The sequence below is a fragment of the Cherax quadricarinatus genome, chromosome 63, assembly GCF_038502225.1.
Source record: "Cherax quadricarinatus isolate ZL_2023a chromosome 63, ASM3850222v1, whole genome shotgun sequence".
Classification (NCBI taxonomy): Eukaryota; Metazoa; Arthropoda; class Malacostraca; order Decapoda; family Parastacidae; genus Cherax; species Cherax quadricarinatus.
The window spans coordinates 16,634,172-16,654,815 of NC_091354.1; the positions used below are offsets into that span (position 1 = coordinate 16,634,172).

The following is a 20,644-nucleotide window of genomic DNA, read 5'->3' on the forward strand; positions in this document are numbered from 1 at the left end:
TAAACCGTCTTGTAAATTGTAATGTAATTAATGATAATAACGCTAAGTTAAGAGAATGCGTGAAGTGAAATAAGTCGCCTTGCTCCAAGTGAACACGCTAGACCACGTTGTTTCTGTCACGAGGAAAGTGAAGTTCATTGAGTCACGACTTCTAAACCGGGACAAACCAACGGATACCTCGTCCTGCTGGAATAAGAACCGTGTCGGTGTAGCAGGACATCGAAATGAGATGGTGAATGGAGGAAATAAGGAGTATCAATCACCCACAGTTAAGTAACTCTTCTAGTTATAGCAGACTGATACTGGCCAGTTAGGTATGTTGTAATTGGATAGGTTATGGGTGATCCAGCTACATCAAGTGACCCCCAGAGAATATCTGGTAAGTGGTGGGATTATATACAAGTGTTTTTCCTTGATGGATATATCCATGTGTAACCTACCCCCCCCCCCCTTCATTCAGTTAAACTAATATAATCTATACAGTCCATAATTAATTAGTAGCGCCGTACTTGAGGGTGCTACCCAATTTATACTGGTCTCGGATAGATATGGATAAGATTGTGAGGGTCGAGGGGCCACCTGCAGTGACCAGAGGTGGTTAAGTTTTCTCACATGTCTACATGGGTGACTACGGTAAACAATATCGTTGTTGTCTCCCAATGAGTTTACTTGTATGCATGTAATGTTGAGGTACATAAAGGTAATCACCCCTATAAAATTTTCCACAGTCCCTTTATATAAAGGGAAGGGGGACAAAAGAGACTGTAAAAATTATAGAGGAATAAGTTTACTGAGTATACCAGGAAAAGTGTATGGTAGGGCTATTTTTGAAAGAATTAGAGGTAAGACAGAATGTAGACTTGCAGATGAGCAAGGAGGTTTTAGAGTGGGTAGGGGATGTGTAGATCAAGTGTTTACATTGAAGCATATATATGAGCAGTATTTAGATAAAGGTAGGGAAGTTTTTATTGCATTTATGGATTTAGAAAAGGCATATGATAGAGTGGATAGAGAAGCAATGTGGCAGATGTTGCAAGTATATGGAATAGGTGGTAAATTACTAAATGCTGTGAAGAGTTTGTATGAGGATAGTGAAGCTCAGGTTAGGGTGTGTAGAAGAGAGGGAGACTACTTCCCAGTAAAAGTAGGTCTTAGGGATGTGTAATGTCACCATGGTTGTTTAATATATTTATAGATGGGGTTGTAAAAGAAGTAAATGCTAGGGTGTTCGGGAGAGGGGTGAAATTAAATTATGGGGAATTAAATACAAAATGGGAAGACCCAGTTACTTTTTGCTGATGATACTGTGCTTATGAGAGATTCTAAAGAAAAATTGCAAAGGTTAGTGGACGAATTTGGGAGTGTGTGCAAAGGTAGAAAGTGGAAAGTGAACATAGAAAAGAGTAAGATGATGAGAGTATCAAATGATTTAGATAAAGAAAAATTTGATATCAAATTGGGGAGGAGAAGTATGGAAGAAGTGAATGTTTTCAGATATTTGGGAGTTGATGTGTCAGCGAATGGATTTATGAAGGATGAGGTTAATCATAGAATTGATGAAGGAAAAAAGGTGAGTGGTGCATTGAGGTATATATGTGGAGGCAAAAAATGTTATCTAAGGAGGCAAAGAAGGGAATGTATGAAAGTATAGTAGTACCAACACTCTTATATGGGTGTGAAGCTTGGGTTGTAAATGCTGCAGCGAGGAGGCATTTGGAGGCAGTGGAGATGTCCTGTCTAAGGGCAATGTGTGGTGTAAATATTATGCAGAAAATTCGGAGTGTGGAAATTAGGTGTGGAGTTAATAAAAGTATTAGTCAGAGGGCTGAAGAGGGGTTGTTGAGGTGGTTTGGTCATTTACAGAGAATGGATCAAAGTAGAATGACATGGAGAGCATATAAATCTGTAGGGGAAGGAAGGCGGGGTAGGGGTCGTCCTCGAAAAGGTTGGAGGGAGGGGGTAAAGGAGGTGTTGTGGACGAGGGGTTGGGACTTCCAGCTAGCGCGTGTGAGCGTGTTAGATAGGCGTGAACGGAGACAAATGGTTTTTGGGACCTGACGAGCTGTTGGAGTGTGAGCAGAGTAATATTTAGTGAAGGGATTCAGGGAAACCGGTTATTTTATATAACCGGACTTGAGTCCTGGAAATGGGAAGTACAATGCCTGCACTCTAAAGGAGGGGTTTAAGATATTGGCAGTTTGGAGGGATATACATGTATTGTGTATTTTTATACGTATATACTTCTAAACTGTTGTAATCTGGGCACCTCTTCAAAAACAGTGATTATGTGTGAATGAGGGGAAGTGTTGAATGATGAAGGTATTTTCTTTTTGGGGATTTTCTTTCTATTTGGGTCACCCTGCTTCGGTGGGAGACTGCCGACTTGTTGAAAATATATATATACATATATATATATATATATATATATATATATATATATATATATATATATATATATATATATATATATATATAGTGTGCGAGGGGCTTGGACTTCCAGCAAGCATGCGTGAGCGTGTTAGATAGGAGCAAATGATGGCAAATGCTCTTTAGGACTTGATGTGCTGTTGGAGTATGAGCAAGGTAACATTTATGAAGGGATTCTGGGAAGCCGCAAGCCGGACTTGAGTCTTGAGATGGGAATCACAGTGCCTGCACTCTGAAGGAGGGGTGTTAATGTTACAGTTTTATAACTATAGTGTAAGCATGCCTCTGGCAAGACAGCGATGGAGTGAATGATGATGAAAGTTTTTCTGTTTTGGGCCACCCTGTCTTGGTGGGAGATGGCCGATATGTTAATAAAAAAATAACATTGGAGAAGACAGTTTTGAGATAATCAGTCCCTCAGCCTTGACATTAGTGGTCAGTCCCTCTATTTGATGGTACTATATACTATCAGTAATATGAAAATAGACTCACTTTGAATCTGAGGAGGTTGTGTTGAGACTTGATGAGGAGTACCATGAAGACTCTCTGGCAGAAGGGACAGGCTCCCATCCTCTCCCCGTCGACGCCAGCCTTCACATAGACAGTGACCTCCTCCCGGGCTCGTGTAGTGGGTCCCACCACCACCACTGAGGGCTGGCCCACGCTACCCATGACTTTACCTCTGTCCTCCTGCGCCTACTGACCTCTGTCTTCTGCCGTGGCCACTTTCTGGCCTCTCTTCGCTTCCAATAAATGCCTCTGAAATGTTTAATATGGAATCAGTGAGTCACCATAGTGATGAATGACCCATATGGGTTTAGAGTTTGTAAAGAATAAGTTGCATAACATTTAATTACCCACACAGATGTAGAGCTTCGTTTGTAATAAAGTATGAAATATTAAATGACTTTTTTAACACAACCGTCTCCCACTAAGGGTATCTTCCCCCCAAAACAAAGTAAATACAATCAACGCCCCTTTGCCAGAAGTGTGCTGACATCACAGTTCAGATGACCCCCTCCTTCAGGGTGCAGGGAACTGTGCTTCCCAACCCTAGGATTCGAATCTGGTTAACCGGTTTTTCCCTGAAACCCTCTATAAACGTTAGCTTGTTTGCACCTAGCCGTAAGTAGGTACCTGAGTGTTAGTCGACTGGTGTGGGTCGCATCCTGGGGGACAAGATTAAAGGACCCCAATGGAAATACGACAGACAGCTTTAGATGACGCACAGACTTTCTTAGGTTATCCTAGGTGGCTAACCCTCCGGGGTTAAAAATCCGAACAAATCATATCACAGGAACTTCCTGGATGTTCAAGCCTCTAGAACTTATGGTGAAATAAATATTTAGGGGCATTAATGTTTCACTAAGAAGTTCCCTCAGAGAAACTGCTTTCATGCTGGTGAAGGGCTCTCGAACCAAGAATCTGGACTTAACCTCATCTTCCTTGGAGCAAGTCTGAATGACTCTCATTCACCAGGTGTCATATGACCTATATTAGCATTGGAGTGTCGTACAAATATTGCTAGAATAAACAAATGACACTATAAGCTTGTTGATAAAGCTGAAGTATGAATATTAATGAAAATTTTTATTGATTTGTAATTCAGTGGAATTTTTCTTGACTTCCGAGCAAATTATCAATAACTTTGCTGTAAAATTATGGCTTGCATGAAGGAGTATACATTAATTATTATAATTATTATTATTATTATTATTATTATTATTATTATTATTATTATTATTGTATTATTATTAAACACTGCATCTCTCACCGCAGTAGGATGAGTCACATTAGACCCACCTGGTCCAGTGGTCAACGCACTGGCCTGTAAGTTTTAAGATTCATCTGCTTTGGGTTCAAACCCCACCTGTTTTGCGATCTGGTCATTCAGTTTTATCTGTGGTTCTGACACAGCTCTGTGAGTACAGTATTCTACATTAATGATTCTCTCAGTGTATGTTGTATCCCATTACATAATGATTCTCTCAGTGTATGTTGTATCCCATTACATCACTTTATCAATACATTCCTCCTGGCCACCAAACGCTGTCAAAACTTTGGAGTCCAGTCCCTGGACCAATTATGTACCTCTGTAATCTTTTGACTACCGCCCACAGGATGGGTATGGGGTGCATAATAAACATATTAAACTAACTAACCACCAAACACCAGTGAACTACGTAAACTTCTGGGCTTTGGTTTCCCTGTTTCGCTGTATGGCCCTCGTGGGTTTAGCGCTTCTTTTGATTATAATAATAATGGGCTTTGGTTTAGAGAGACACGTAAGCAAACACTAGGACATATTTATCAGAAAACGCTTCGGTCCTGGACCTTGGTCACGTCTAACACATACAGGTTAAAAAAACAAAAAACAGTATATAAAGGTGGATAGTGGGTGTCACACCCCACTCTCCGCGCATAAGATAAGATTTCGTTCGGATTTTTAACCCCGGAGGGTTAGCCACCCAGGATAACCCAAGAAAGTCAGTGCGTCATCGAGGACTGTCTAACTTATTTCCATTGGGGTCCTTAATCTTGTCCCCCAGGATGCGACCCACACCAGTCGACTAACACCCAGGTACCTATTTGCTGCTAGGTGAACAGGACAACAGGTGTAAGGAAACGTGTCGAAATGTTTCCACCCGCCGGGAATCGAACCCGGGCCCTCCGTGTGTGAAGCGGGAGCTTTAGCCACCAGGCCACCGGGCCTGTATATGTCGTACCCAATAGTCAGAACTTGCGATCTTGGCTTAATAGCAACGCTCATCTTGCCATATAGGACAAGTGAAAAATTGTGTATGCAATAATTTCGCCAATATCATTCTGAACCTAACGACAAAAATATATTTCACTGTGTTTGTTTAGTATTAAATTATTGTAAACAAATCTGAAACATATTTAGTTGGGTTAGGCTAAAATAAATTGCGCTTTTTATGATAAGGTTAGGTAAGTTTTCTAAGTTCCTATTGGTGCAAAATTATAAATTTTTACATCAACATTAATGAAAAAAATATATCTTTAAACGTTTTTTTTTTTTTTTTTTTTTTTTTATCACACTGGCCGATTCCCACCAAGGCAGGGTGGCCCGAAAAAGAAAAACTTTCACCATCATTCGCTCCATCACTGTCTTGCCAGAAGGGTGCTTCACACTACAGTTTTTAAACTGCAACATTAACACCCTCCTTCAGAGTGCAGGCACTGTACTTCCCATCTCCAGGACTCAAGTCCGGCCTGCCGGTTTCCCTGAATCCCTTCATAAATGTTACTTTGCTCACACTCCAACAGCACGTCAAGTATTAAAAACCATTTCTCTCCATTCACTCCTATCAAACACGCTCACGCATGCCTGCTGGAAGTCCAAGCCCTTCGCACACAAAACCTCCTTTACCCCCTCCCTCCAACCCTTCCTAGGCCGACCCCTACCCCGCCTTCCTTCCACTACAGACTGATACACTCTTGAAGTCATTCTGTTTCGCTCCATTCTCTCTACATGTCCGAACCACCTCAACAACCCTTCCTCAGCCCTCTGGACAACAGTTTTGGTAATCCCGCACCTCCTCCTAACTTCCAAACTACGAATTCTCTGCATTATATTCACACCACACATTGCCCTCAGACATGACATCTCCACTGCCTCCAGCCTTCTCCTCGCTGCAACATTCATCACCCACGCTTCACACCCATATAAGAGCGTTGGTAAAACTATACTCTCATACATTCCCCTCTTTGCCTCCAAGGACAAAGTTCTTTGTCTCCACAGACTCCTAAGTGCACCACTCACTCTTTTTCCCTCATCAATTCTATGATTCACCTCATCTTTCATAGACCCATCCGCTGACACGTCCACTCCCAAATATCTGAATACATTCACCTCCTCCATACTCTCTCCCTCCAATCTGATATCCAATCTTTCATCACCTAATCTTTTTGTTATCCTCATAACCTTACTCTTTCCTGTATTCACCTTTAATTTTCTTCTTTTGCACACCCTACCAAATTCATCCACCAATCTCTGCAGCTTCTCTTCAGAATCTCCCAAGAGCACAGTGTCATCAGCAAACAGCAGCTGTGACAACTCCCACTTTGTGTGTGATTCTTTATCTTTTAACTCCACGCCTCTTGCCAAGACCCTCGCATTTACTTCTCTTACAACCCCATCTATAAATATATTAAACAACCACGGTGACATCACACATCCTTGTCTAAGGCCTACTTTTACTGGGAAAAAATTTCCCTCTTTCCTACATACTCTAACTTGAGCCTCACTATCCTCGTAAAAACTCTTCACTGCTTTCAGCAACCTACCTCCTACACCATACACTTGCAACATCTGCCACATTGCCCCCCTATCCACCCTGTCATACGCCTTTTCCAAATCCATAAATGCCACAAAGACCTCTTTAGCCTTATCTAAATACTGTTCACTTATATGTTTCACTGTAAACACCTGGTCCACACACCCCCTACCTTTCCTAAAGCCTCCTTGTTCATCTGCTATCCTATTCTCCGTCTTACTCTTAATTCTTTCAATTATAACTCTACCATACACTTTACCAGGTACACTCAACAGACTTATCCCCCTATAATTTTTGCACTCTCTTTTATCCCCTTTGCCTTTATACAAAGGAACTATGCATGCTCTCTGCCAATCCCTAGGTACCTTACCCTCTTCCATACATTTATTAAATAATTGCACCAACCACTCCAAAACTATATCCCCACCTGCTTTTAACATTTCTATCTTTATCCCATCAATCCCGGCTGCCTTACCCCCTTTCATTTTAAACGTATAAGATAAAATTTTAGAAAGGACTTAATTTTAAATGAGTTCTTGCTAATTGACCAGTTTTACATATTCGGCACGACATAATATATATATAGTATATATATATATATATATATATATATATATATATATATATATATATATATATATATACATATATATATATTATTAATCTCTAATGGTTATATAACCATATTTTTTTAAAGGGGAGAACTGGTGAGCCAGCAGAAGGCCTCGATCAGATGACCAAAGGTTCAGGCTGCGGGTCATCATATGACTAAGACCCGCGTCAGGAAACAACTGTCCTGTTTCCTGACAAACCTGACCAACCTAACTTGTGTATGTTAGAAGTCAAGGTCCCGGGACCGAAACGTTTTCTGATAAATATGTCTTAGTGTTTCCTCACGTATCTTTCTAAACCAATGTGTCGGTATCTAATACCAAGGTTGATACCTCTAGACTTTATAATACGGAGTATGTATATGGAAATATGTATGACTCTCAGTGTATATACGCTGAGAGCATAATTTAATCCCTTTACGGGTAATTCCCCTCAAGGAAGGTTCCTTGATGTTGGTGAGGAGCTCTTGATTTAGGGAATTGGATCTCTGCTCCAGTTCCCCGAATTAAGCCTGAATGCCTTCCCCCCCCCCCCAGGCACTGTATAATCCTCCGGGTTTAGCGCTTCCCCCTTGATTATAATAATAATAATAATAATTTACGGGTAACTTGACTCGCGATTATTTCGATACTGTGCAGTGATACACAACCTTACCTCGTGTAGACTAAGAATTTATACGTCATAAACCAAGCAGCTTTAAGGCGTTATCAATAGATCAAAAGCATCCGCTGTATAGCCCTTGTGGCTTAGCGCTTCTTTTTGATTATAATAATCAAAAGCGTCCACAGACGGTACAACAAACAAGTACTTGTTAGCTGACAGTTTGTCATATTACGTCACCTTCACTGCTTTGACACCGTCGCTGTTTTCATTGACATACCCACATTAAATATGTTAATTATATTTACATTGTATTTTTGTTTTTATTATTACAGTTTTTACTTCCTTATTACATCCCTCACATACTTTACCATCTTTTCGACCACAACATAAACTTATTCTAATCATGTCGCTCCCTGGTGCCGCAACATTACATCCTGGAGTTTACTTAAAGAGGGTTTCGGGGGTCAACGCCCCCGCGGCTCGGTCTAAGATTAGACCTCGTGGTGGATCAGGGTCTGATCAACCAGGCTGGTACTGCTGACCGCACGCAAATTGACGTACGAACCACAGCCCGGCTGGTCAGGTACTGACTTTAGGTGCCTGTCCAGTGGCTTCTTGAAGACAGCCAGGGGTCTATTGGTAATCCCCCTTATGTATGCTGGGAGGCAGCTGAACAGTCTTGGGCCCCGGACACTTATTGTGTTGTCTCTCAGTGTACTCGTGGGGCCCTGCTTTTCGTTGGGGGAATGTTGCATCTCCTGCCGAGTCTTTTGCTTTCATAAGAAGTGATTTTCGTGTGCAAGTTTGGTACTAATCCCTCTAGGATTTTCCAAGTGTATATTATCATGTATCTCTCGCCTGCGCTCCAGGGAATACAGATCAAGGGCCTTCAACCGTTCCCAGTAGTTCAGGTACCTTATCGTACTTATGTGTGCCGTGAAAGTTCTTTGTACATTCTCCAGGTCAGGATTAATGTGTATTTTTAGAAAGTCATCATGGAGAATTTTATTTATAAAAAAAGGACTTATTGAACGAGACTCTACAACTTCCTAGAGGTATCTCAGGGCTGCTCCTCAGTGTGTGGGTGAGGCTGCCAGAAAGAACAACCTGCTTGACCTGGTGCTGGCAATCAGATAAAGCCTGATAAATAATCTAGAGATCACGAAAAGCTCGGAGAGAGCTGTCACAAATCTATTTCTTTAAATATTTCCTAGAAATATGACGGTAAAGAAAATACAGTTAGGTACCAGATATTCACTTTGCAGACAAACTTGGTTTGGGCAACATCTAGCTACTAGGTATAGCGGGTAACCTGACCAGTGATGACTTCGATACGGTGCTGTCAAAAAGTAAATCGGAGGTCTGCCAACGTTTTTTCCAAAAATGTTGTCCCCTCAAGGGAGGTTCCTTGACGCTGGTGAGAGGCTCTTGATCTAGGGAATTGAATCTGTGCTCCAGTTCGGTGGATTGAGCCTGTATGCCATCCATCCCCCCCACAGGCGCTGTATAATCCTACGGGTTTAGCGCTCCCCCATGATTATAATAATCCAAAATGTTGTACAAACTTATGAAGCAATATACATAACCTAGACCCAATCACACAAAAATCCCCCTGAATAGGAAAGCAAGAGATAAAAAAAAAAAACAGGATGAAGATAAAGGTAATTAAAGCAGCCTTAAGCTGCAAGTTCCCAGTAGAACAGTTAAGAATAATCCCTGAAATATTCAATTGAAACTTTATTCTCTATAAGTATTACAATGCTGAGTTTACAGAATTTGGTTATTGTGTGGTTTACATGTAGTAAAATAATAATTACAGAATGTACCACTAGAACGCCTAGCATGGCTAGGCGTTTCGGGCAGACTTATGTTAAATCTTAGGTTTAAAATGTTACAGAATTATGAGATAAGTTGGTATTATGGCTAAGTGACTAAATACTAGTTGTGAGTTTAGCAATGTGAATGCTTTTGTTTTGGCACAGTACATAGTTTCAGCGTATAAACTTTGTGGTGTATATATCCTTACTTTTTCTGATATGAACATCACTACTCCCTCTTTTTCTTTTCATCAGCGTATATATGTAGCATTAAGTATGTCTGTCCTGACACTTCAGATTAAACTGTGTCTGTTAAGACAATACAGGCGCTGTATAACCCTCTGGGTTTAGCGCCCCACCATGATTTTAATAATAATAATGTTAAGACAATAATATGTCTCTTATACATGAAATTATTCTTGGTTTAATTTGTTTCTTGCCCTGGCTATTTATATAATAAATCTCGCAGTTTATGTATGATAAATTAATACTTCAAGCTGTTTTAACCTCGCTTCCGTTGTTGTATCCACGACCTTCTGTACTAACATCACAAAATTTATAGATGAATGGTTCAGAGAACCGACATGTTGATAAATTAGACACATGTGCAACTCTTGGGTATCTTTATTGAGGAAACGTTTCGCCACACAGTGGCTTCATCAGTCCATACGTAGGAGAAACTTGAAGAACAGGAGGAGAATGAGGTAATCAGTCCCTCAACCTTGAGTCAATGTGTTCAGTCCATCAATCTTGAATAGAATACGGCATATCAACGGAGAAGCAGCTTATAAACCGTATGGCAGGAGAGGTGCAGCAGTCATAGGTCGTGTCACATTTGTTCAATGTGGAAGTAGGTCGTGCCCAAGAATTAGGCAAGCGAAGAATTTCTAAGTATTAAGATCCCAAGATCCTATTAAGATCCTATGACTGCTGCACCTCTTCTGCCATACGGTTTATAAGCTGCTTCTCCGCTGATATGCCGTATTCTATTCAAGATTGATGGACTGAACACATCGACTCAAGGTTGAGGGACTTATTACCTCATTCTCCTCCTGTTCTTCAAGTTTCTCCTACGTATGGACTGATGAAGCCACTGTGTGGCGAAACGTTTCCTCAGTAAAGATACCCAAGAGTTGCACATGTGTCTAATTTATCAACAAAATTTTCTATTTTCTTTTATTGGCTGTATGACCCTTGCGGTTTAGTGCTTCTTTTGATTATAATAAATAATTCTTTTTTATTTACCCTTGTGGGTTTATCGCATAGTTATGATTATATTAATTTTCTTTTCTGTCGTTATAATTCTTGTTTCTTCACTGTACACACTCCGAATGTGACTTAACAATGGTCCAGGACGAACCCGAAATGTTATAATAAGCTTCCTCTCCTGAGCGAGTTTTTGGTGAAGTGTTCCAGCCACGGTATTGTGACTTTATTCTTCAGGGAGAATCCATGAAAAAAAAAATATTTCTTTGCAAAGGTTATAATGTTTGATTTACATTTTATGAAGTGTTGTTAAGTACAAAGAAAGACACTAACATGCCGGGGCATTTCGGGCATGGTTTAATTAGGTGTAGAGAGGGGCTAAGGGGTGTAGAGAGGGGCCAAGGGGTGTAGAGAGGGACCAAGGGGTGTAGAGAGGGGCCAAGGGGTGTAGAGAGGGACCAAGGGGTGTAGAGAGGGACCAAGGGGTGTAGAGAGGGGCCAAGGGGTGTAGAGAGGGACCAAGGGGTGTAGAGAGGGGCCAAGGGGTGTAGAGAGGGACCAAGGGGTGTAGAGAGGGGCCAAGGGGTGTAGAGAGGGGCCAAGGGGAGTACAGAGGGGCCACGGGGAGCTGAAAAGAAAAACTTAAATTTCAGAAAACCAGGAAACAAGCAGGAGAGTTAGAAGTGAATACTCAAGAAGAAAACTCAAACCCAGTTTGGAAATAAAAGAGCGTCAAAGGCCTAGTATTCTCAAAAGCGGGACGAGGAGCTGAGTCTCGACCCTTATTAACACAGCTCATTGCACACACACACACGCACACGCACACGCACACGCACACGCACACACACACACACACACAAAGAAGACCGCAGACAGAATATAGGCTAGGTGGACAAAGACTACAGACCTCACTCAGGGAGAAAGACCTTGGGGTGACCATAACACCGAGTACATCACCGGAGGCACACATCAACCAAATAACCGCTGCAGCATACGGGCGTCTGGCAAACCTGAGAATAGCGTTCCGATACCTCAATAAGGAATCGTTCAAGACACTGTACACTGTGTATGTTAGGCCCATACTGGAGTATGCAGCACCAGTCTGGAACCCACACCTGGTCAAGCACGTCAAGAAGTTAGAGAAAGTACAAAGGTTTGCAACAAGGCTAGTCCCAGAGCTCAAGGGAATGTCGTACGAGGAAAGGTTAAGGGAAATCGGACTGACGACACTGGAGGACAGAAGGGTCAGGGGAGACATGATAACGACATACAAGATACTGCGGGGAATAGACAAGGTGGACAGAGATAGGATGTTCCAGAGAGGGGACACAGGGACAAGGGGTCACAACTGGAAGCTGAAGACTCAGACGAGTCACAGGGACGTTAGGAAGTATTTCTTCAGTCATAGAGTTGTCAGCAAGTGGAATAGCCTAGCAAGTGAAGTAGTGGAGGCAGGAACCATACATAGTTTTAAGAAGAGGTATGACAAAGCTCAGGAAGCAGAGAGAGAGAGGATCCAGTAGCGATCAGTGAAGAGGCGGGGCCAGGAGCTGAGTCTCGACCCCTGCAACCACAATTAGGTGAGTACAATTAGGTGAGTACACACACACACACACACACACACACACACACACACACATAACAGGAAAGGCACTGCAATGGATCAGAGAATATCTGACAGGGAGGCAACAACGAGTCATGGTACGCGACGAAGTGTCAGAGTGGGCGCCTGTGACAAGCGGGGTTCCACAGGGGTCAGTCCTAGGACCTGTGCTGTTCTTGGTATACATGAACGACATAACGGAAGGGATAGACTCAGAAGTGTCCTTGTTTGCAGATGATGTGAAGTTAATGAGAAGAATCAAATCGGACGAGGATCAGGCAGGACTACAAAGAGACCTGGACAGGCTACAAGCCTGGTCCAGCAACTGGCTCCTTGAATTTAACCCCGCCAAATGCAAAGTCATGAAGATTGGGGAAGGGCAAAGAAGACCGCAGACACAATATAGTTTAGATGGCCAAAGACTGCAAACCTCACTCAAGGAAAAAGATCTGGGGGTGAGTATAACACCGAGCATATCTCCTGAGGCGCACATCAATCAGATAACTGCTGCAGCATACGGGCGCCTGGCAAACCTACGGATAGCGTTCCGATACCTCAGTAAGGATTCGTTTAAGACTCTGTATACCATCTACGTCAGGCCCATACTGGAGTATGCAGCACCAGTTTGGAATCCACACCTAGTCAAGCACCTCAAGAAATTAGAGAAAATGCAAAGGTTTGCAACAAGACTAGTCCCAGAGCTACGGGGATGGTCCTATGAAGAAAGGTTGAGGGAAATCGGCCTGACGACACTGGAGGCCAGGAGGGTCAGGGGAGACATGATAACGACATATAAAATACTGCGCGGAATAGACGAGGTGGACAAAGACGGGATGTTCCAGAGATGGGACACAGACACAAGAGGTCACAATTGGAAGTTGAAGACTCAGATGAATCAAAGGGATGTTAGGAAGTATTTCTTCAGTCATAGAGTAGTCAGGCCATGGAATAGCCTAGAAAGTGATGTTGTGGAGGCAGGAACCATACATAGTTTTAAGGCGAGGTATGATAGAGCTCATGGGGCAGGGAGAGAGAGGACCTAGTAGCAATCAGCGAAGAGGCGGGGCCAGGAGCTGTGAATCGACCATTGCAACCACAAATAGGTGAGTACACACACACACACACACAAACTGGTATTAAGACTGATGAATACTCATCAGTTTGTCGGTACTGTATATAATACTGTCATAGTATTAGGTTAGTTGTGCCGCCTAAGCGGCTATTACTGTGTATTCTACGCTCAGGATTACAGAGGTTACAATGGTCCTCTGTCAGACCCCTGAGCATTGCTACATTGCTAGAAAGAAATATTAGTCATTTTGTATTTTACAGTTACTTCATATAATTGTTAGTAGAGTACAGTAAAGAATACAATCTCAAAAAACCTGCTCTATTGCAACTAAAGAGACAAAAACTTAAAAAAAAAAAAATAGTCATTTGGACTACCATCCTTCGTGACTCACCATCCTCATGAAGACGAGGGAGAACAACAATAACTTGCAGATTAATGAGCTTTTATCCTGATTATTAAGCCGGAGGGTTGGTAACCCAGGATAAACCTAAAAACTCGGTCATTCTGGTTTATTTGCACTGGAGTAAGGAAAATTACCAATAGACCCCTGGCTGCCTCCACGAGGAAGCTGGACAGATACCTAAAGTCAGTACCTGATGAGCCGGGCTGTGGTTCGTACGTTGGCCTACGTGCGGCCAGCAGTAACAACCTGGTTGATCAGGCCCTGATCCACCGGGAGGCCTGGTCAGAGACTGGGGCGTTGACCTCCGGAACACCCTCCAGGTAGGATCCATTCATCCTCTCCCCCAGGATGCAACCCACAACAGTTGGCTAACACTCGGGTGCCTACTTACAGCTAGATGAACAAGGGTAACAGGTGCAAGGAAGCATACCCGTTTCCACTCGTCTCGAGTTCAAACCCAGCACCTGCGGATGTGAGTCGACAGAGCTACCACTTGAGCCACAAGCCACTCAAAGAGACTGACCTGGGAATCAAACCCGGGTACATGTAGTTGTTGTATTTCGTTGAAATTAAAAAAAATATTCGTTTTCACGCTTTTTATGTTCTCCAACGGTTATATACCTTTGTATACCTTTGAAGAATTTCGAGAGTATATCTACTTTCTGAGCCCGGCCATGGGCCAGGTTCGTCTGGTGCTCGCCTGGTCAACCAGGCTGTTGCTGCTGGAGGCCCGCTGCCCCACATATCCATCACAGCCTGGTTGATCTGGCACCTGGTGAAGATACTTGTCTAGTTTCCTCTTGAAGGCTTCAACACTTGTTCCCCCGCACACACACGCACACATTCCCCAACGTTCGAGGCTTAACGAGAGTGAACACACAAGGTCGTCTGTGAGGATTAACGTTTTAAGACTTTTGTTACTCCATCTGGATCATCCAGGTGTATTCGACACAAGAATGAATGGGATTCTATTGTTCCATTACCTCTTTAAGTGGAGAGAGAGACAGTAACCACTTGTGTACCAGCACACTAATGGTGTTCACTCCTCTCTACCCACTAATACTTTATTATTACTGTTATGTAAAAATAACACAGCTCCTGGAGAGCGAAACGTTGCCACAATAAAATGTCACATTAGTTGCACTTGTGTCCTTTTACCTAACATATTGTCGGTAATTCTACCTTTATTATTATTATTATTATTATTATTATTATTATTATTATTATTATTATTATTCCCATGAAGGAAAAACTCAAAATATAAATCTGAACCACACCCATAAAAAATTGTAACGAAAAAATTAATATGTACTTTAGTGGATATATATATATATATATATATATATATATATATATATATATATATATATATTTATATATGTATATATATATATATATTTATATATGTATATATATATATATATATTTATATATGTATATATATATATATATTTATATATGTATATATATATATATTTATATATGTATATATATATATATATTTATATATGTATATATATATATATATATATATATATATTTATATATTATACTATTAGTATTACTGTAGTCACATGAAAGCAGTAAGCCTTCACGGGTTCGTACAGTGCCTAGTTAGAAGGCAGAAGCACTCAATAGTTACTGTCTTGTCACTGTGTCAGTATCACTGTACACTGTCACTGTAGGAGTAACACTAGAGGTGGCACGAGACACACTGACACAGCTGGGTGCCAGCAGCCTCGCTTCCATCATGGCGGGAAGGAGGAGGGAGGGAGTGCCACATCTGGTTGGCAGCAAGAGGGCTCCACCACCACCATCTCCTCCCTCCTCCCTCAACTTGGCACCACCCTACTTCATGCCCGGGTTTCCCCGACGCTCCATCTGGGTTCTCGGAATGGACCGCCCGGGTTTTCTTGACGCTCCATTCGGATTTACTGGCTGGACTGCCCTAATTCACTATCGACCGCCTGGGTTCCCCTAATGTTCCATCTGGGTTCGCTGGCTGGACCGCCCGGGTTCGCTGGCTGGACCGCCCGGGTTCGCTAGATGGACAGCCCGGGTTGGCTGGATGGACCGCCCGGGTTCACTTTCCACAGGACTCCCGGGGAAAGAGTCCATTGGACCTTGGCTCCTTTCCCAGACTCAGATACACGAGGCTATCACAGCACTGACTTCACAGACGGTGTCACTGAAATCACGGTGTGTTGGCACTGGTACAACGTTGGAAATGTTGAGATGGGAGGGAGGGTGAGGAACAGCTGGTGATGGGAGAGAGGGTGAGGAACAGCTGGTGATGGGAGAGAGGGTGAGGAACAGCTGGTGATGGGAGAGAGGGTGAGGAACAGCTGGTGATGGGAGAGAGGGTGAGGAACAACTGGTGATGGGAGAGAGGGTGAGGAACAGCCGGTGATGGGAGAGAGGGTGAGGAACAACTGGTGATGGGAGAGAGGGTGAGGAACAGCTGGTGATGGGAGAGAGGTGAGGAACAGCTTGTGATGGGAGAGAGGGTGAGGAACAGCTGGTGTTGGGGTTGGGAGAGAGGGTGAGGAACAGCTGGTGATGGGAGAGAGTGATGAACAGCAGTGGATGGGAGAGAGGGTAAGGAACAGCTGGTGTTGGGGTTGGGAGAGAGGGTGAGGAACATGTGGGGGTGGGAGAGAGGGTGAGGAACAGCTGGTAATGGAGATGGTAGAGAGGGTAAGGAACAGCTGGGGGTGGGAGAGAGGGTGAGGAACAGCTGGTAATGGAGATGGGAGAGGGTGAGGAATAGCTGGTAATGGAGATGGGAGAGAGGGTGAGGAACAGCTGGTAATGGAGATGGGAGAGGGTGAGGAATAGCTGGTAATGGAGATGGGAGAGAGGGTGAGGAACAGCTGGTAATGGAGATGTGAGAGAGGGTGAGGAATAGCTGGTGATGGGGGATGGGGAATCATATGTCCTAGGAAACCCACTTCCGGCCTAGTCTCCTTCACATCTCCCCCTTGCTGAGCCATGTCACCTACATCCTTCCCCCTCCCCTCGTCACCTACCTCCTTCCCCTTCCCTTGTCACCTACCTCCTTCCCCTCCCCTCGTCACCTACCTCCTCCCCCTCCCCTTGTCACCTACCTCCTCCCCCTCCCCTTGTCACCTACATCCTTCCCCTCCCCTTGCCACCGACCTCCTCCCCCTCCCCTTGTCACCTACCTCCTCCCCCTCCCCTTGTCACCTACATCCTTCCCCTCCCCTTGTCACCTACCTCCTCCCCCTCCCCTTGTCACCTACCTCCTCCCACTAAGAAAGAGCAGGAGTAAACTGGAGAGAGAAAGACGCTCCCTCTACAGAAGACGACGAAGATTCACTGAGCTCCTCAGGAGTGCCAGAATATCTGATATACGAAAGGAAGCGCTGACCAGGGAAGTGGAAACTATCGAACTTAAGTTAAATGACTCTTACAGGAACCAGGAGAGATGGAGGAGCTTAAAGCTATTAGTGAAATTGAAAGAAATTCAAAATATTTCTTTTCATATGCCAAAAACAAGGCAAATACCACATCTAGTATCGGGCCCTTACTCAGACAGGATGGGACTTACACAGATGACAACAAGGAAATGAGTGAAATATTGAAATCCCAGTACGACTCCGTGTTTAGTGAACCACTAATCAGTCTGAGGATCGACGACCCAAATGATTTCTTCATGAATGAGCCTCAAAACTCCATAAATGTATGCCAGATTTCCGACATTACCCTAACTCCAATAGATTTCGAAAAAGCCATTGACAACATGCCCAAGCACTCAGCCCTGGGCCCAGACTCGTGGAACTCTGTTTTCATTAAGAACTGCAAGAAACCCCTCTCGCATGCCCTAAGTACACTATGGAGGAGGAGCTTGGACATGGGTGAAATTCCATAGTCATTTAAAACAACGGATATAGCCCCACTCCATAAAGGTGGTAGCAAAGCATTAGCTACGAACTATAGACCAATAGCTCTGACGTCCCACATCATAAAAATCTTTGAAAGAGTGCTAAGAAGCAGGATTGCAAATCACCTGGATTCCCAAAATCTGCACAATCCAGGGCAACATGGGTTCAGGGCAGGTCGCTCCTGCCTCTCACAACTACTAGATTACTATGATATGGCCTTGGATGCACTGGAAGAAAATCATAATGCAGATGTAATATACACAGACTTTGCAAAAGCATTTGACAAATGCGATCACGGCGTAATAGCCCATAAAATACGTGCTAAAGGAATAACTGGGAAAGTGGGGAGATGGATCTTCAACTTCCTAACAAATCAAACACAAAGAGTAGTGATCAACAGAGTTAAATCGGAGGCTGCCATAGTGAAGAGCTCTGTTCCACAAGGCACAGTACTCGCCCCCATCTTATTCCTCATCCTCATATCAGACATAGACAGAGATATACATCACAGCACCGTATCATCCTTTGCGGATGATACTAGGATCTGCATGAGGCTGTCATCTGCTGAGGACGCGGTTAACCTCCAAGAAGATATAAACAAAGTTTTCCAGTGGGCATCGGTAAACAATATGATGTTCAATGAGAACAAATTCCAACTACTCCGTTATGGAAAACTGGAGGAGATAATAACTAGAACAGAGTATACTACAGACTCTGGCCATACAATAGAGAGGAAAAATAATGCAAGAGACCTGAGAGTAGTAATGTCTGAGGATCTCACTTTCAAGGATCACAACAGTGCCACGATCGCACGTGCAAAGAAAATGATAGGATGGATAATGAGAACGTTCCAAACGAGAGATGCCAAGCCCATGATGATCCTTTTCAAATCACTTGTTCTCTCTAGGCTGGAATACTGCTGTACATTAACATCTCCATTCAAAGCAGGTGAAATCGCAGATCTAGAGAGTGTACAGAGATCCTTTACTGCACGTATAAGTTCTGTCAAGCACCTTAACTACTGGGAACGCTTGGAAGCACTTGACTTGTACTCGTTGGAACGCAGGAGGGAGAGATATATCATAATCTACATTTGGAAAATCCTGGAAGGAATGGTCCCAAATCTGCACACAGAAATCACTCCCTACGAAAGTAAAAGACTGGGCAGGCGATGCAAAATGCCCCCAATTAAAAGTAGGGGCGCCATTGGTACATTAAGGGAAAACACCATAAGTGTCTGGGGCCCAAGACTGTTCAACAGCCTCCCATCAAGCATTCGGGGAATTGCCAATAAACCCCTGGCTGCCTTCAAGAGAGAGCTGGACAGATGCCTAAAATCAGTGCCGGATCAGCCGGGCTGTGGCTCGTACGTTGGATTGCGTGCGGCCAGCAGTAACAGCCTAGTTGATCAGGCCCTGATCCATCAGGAGGCCTGGTTATGGACCGGGCCGCGGGGGCGTTGATCCCCGGAATAACCTCCAGGTAACCTCCAGGTAACTCCCCTTGCCACCTACCTCCATCCCCTTCCCTTGTTACCTACCTCCTCCTCTTCCCTTGTCACCTACCTCTTTTCCCTTCCCTTGTCACCTACCTCCTCCCCCTTCCCTTGTCACCTACCTCCTTCCCCTCTCCTTGTCACCTACATCCTTCCCCTCACCTCGTCACCTACCTCCTTCCCCTCCCCTTGTCACCTACATCCTTCCCCCTCCCTTTGTCACCTACCTCCTTCCCCTCCCCTTGTCACCTACCTCCTTCCCCTCACCTCGTCACCTACCTCCTTCCCTTCCCCTTGTCACCTACATCCTTCCCCCTCCCCTTTTCACCTACCTCCTTCCCCCTCCTCTTTTCACCTACATCCTTCCCCCTCCCCTTGTCACCAACCTCCTTCCTCCTCCCCTTGTCACCTACCTCCTTCCCCTCACCTCGTCGTCTATAAAGCCAGTATAGCCTGGCTGGAATTATTCAACGAAAACCCAGCACTCGGGAGAGGAATCTTATGGCACACTGTGGTCCTGGACCATTGTCAAGTCACAAGTGAGGCGAAGAAAATAAAGAATACCAGAAGACACTACGAGAGTAGGGCCGGGAGTAGTAGTAGTAGTAGTAGAAGTGATTATAGTGGTACTAGCAGTAGTAGCGATTATAGTAGTAGTAATTATAGTAGTAGTAATGATTACAGTAGTAATAGTTATAGTGATTATAGTAGTAGTAGTAATGATTATAGTAGTAGTAGTAGTAATGATTATAGTGTAATGATTATAGTAGTAGCAATGATTATAGTAGTAGCAATGATTATAGTAGCAATGATTATATCAGTAGCAGTACTGATACAAGAATGGTCTGAACAATAATATTAACAGGGTACGTCAAACCAGGACGTACGCGAGTTGTTAACTGCTGATTTCTGATAGACTGCCAATTACCTTTACCTTTGAAGAGTTTCGAGAGTTTAACTGCTCTTGGAGCTGGGCCAGCGTAACTACATGGCATGTGATTACGTAACAAGCACATTATACAGACTAGCTCTAGATATCTCCAATACAAACGCTTTCAAAACTGCCATTGCAACACCAGAGCAGCAGCGTAGGTAACTGCAGTAACCATCAATGTTATATCCAGTGAGCCTCGTCATGGACACTGGTCCAGTTACACAATGGTTTGTTTAGTTACAATGCGCAAGCCGCTATTTGCTTACATT

At 43.5% G+C, this 20,644-nt stretch overlaps 1 protein-coding gene across 6 annotated transcripts in view; it reads right to left on the reverse strand.

Annotated features, from left to right (window-relative positions):
• LOC128704759 (chloride intracellular channel exl-1) overlaps window positions 1–20,644 on the reverse strand; it is a 231,239-nt gene that overhangs the window by 37,355 nt on the left and 173,240 nt on the right. The window contains exons 1-2 of one of the 6 annotated variants that reach the window (XM_070098663.1): window positions 15,684–15,811; window positions 2,920–3,186 (exon numbers count right to left, since the gene is read on the reverse strand). In XM_070098663.1, the coding sequence (XP_069954764.1) occupies window positions 2,920–3,099 (180 nt within the window). In that variant the 5' untranslated portion in view covers window positions 3,100–3,186; window positions 15,684–15,811. Of the gene's footprint in view, window positions 1–2,919; window positions 3,187–14,029; window positions 14,157–15,606; window positions 15,812–20,644 lie in introns of those variants that run through there. The other 5 variants (XM_070098660.1, XM_070098664.1, XM_070098662.1 and 2 more) reach the window with 5 other exon arrangements.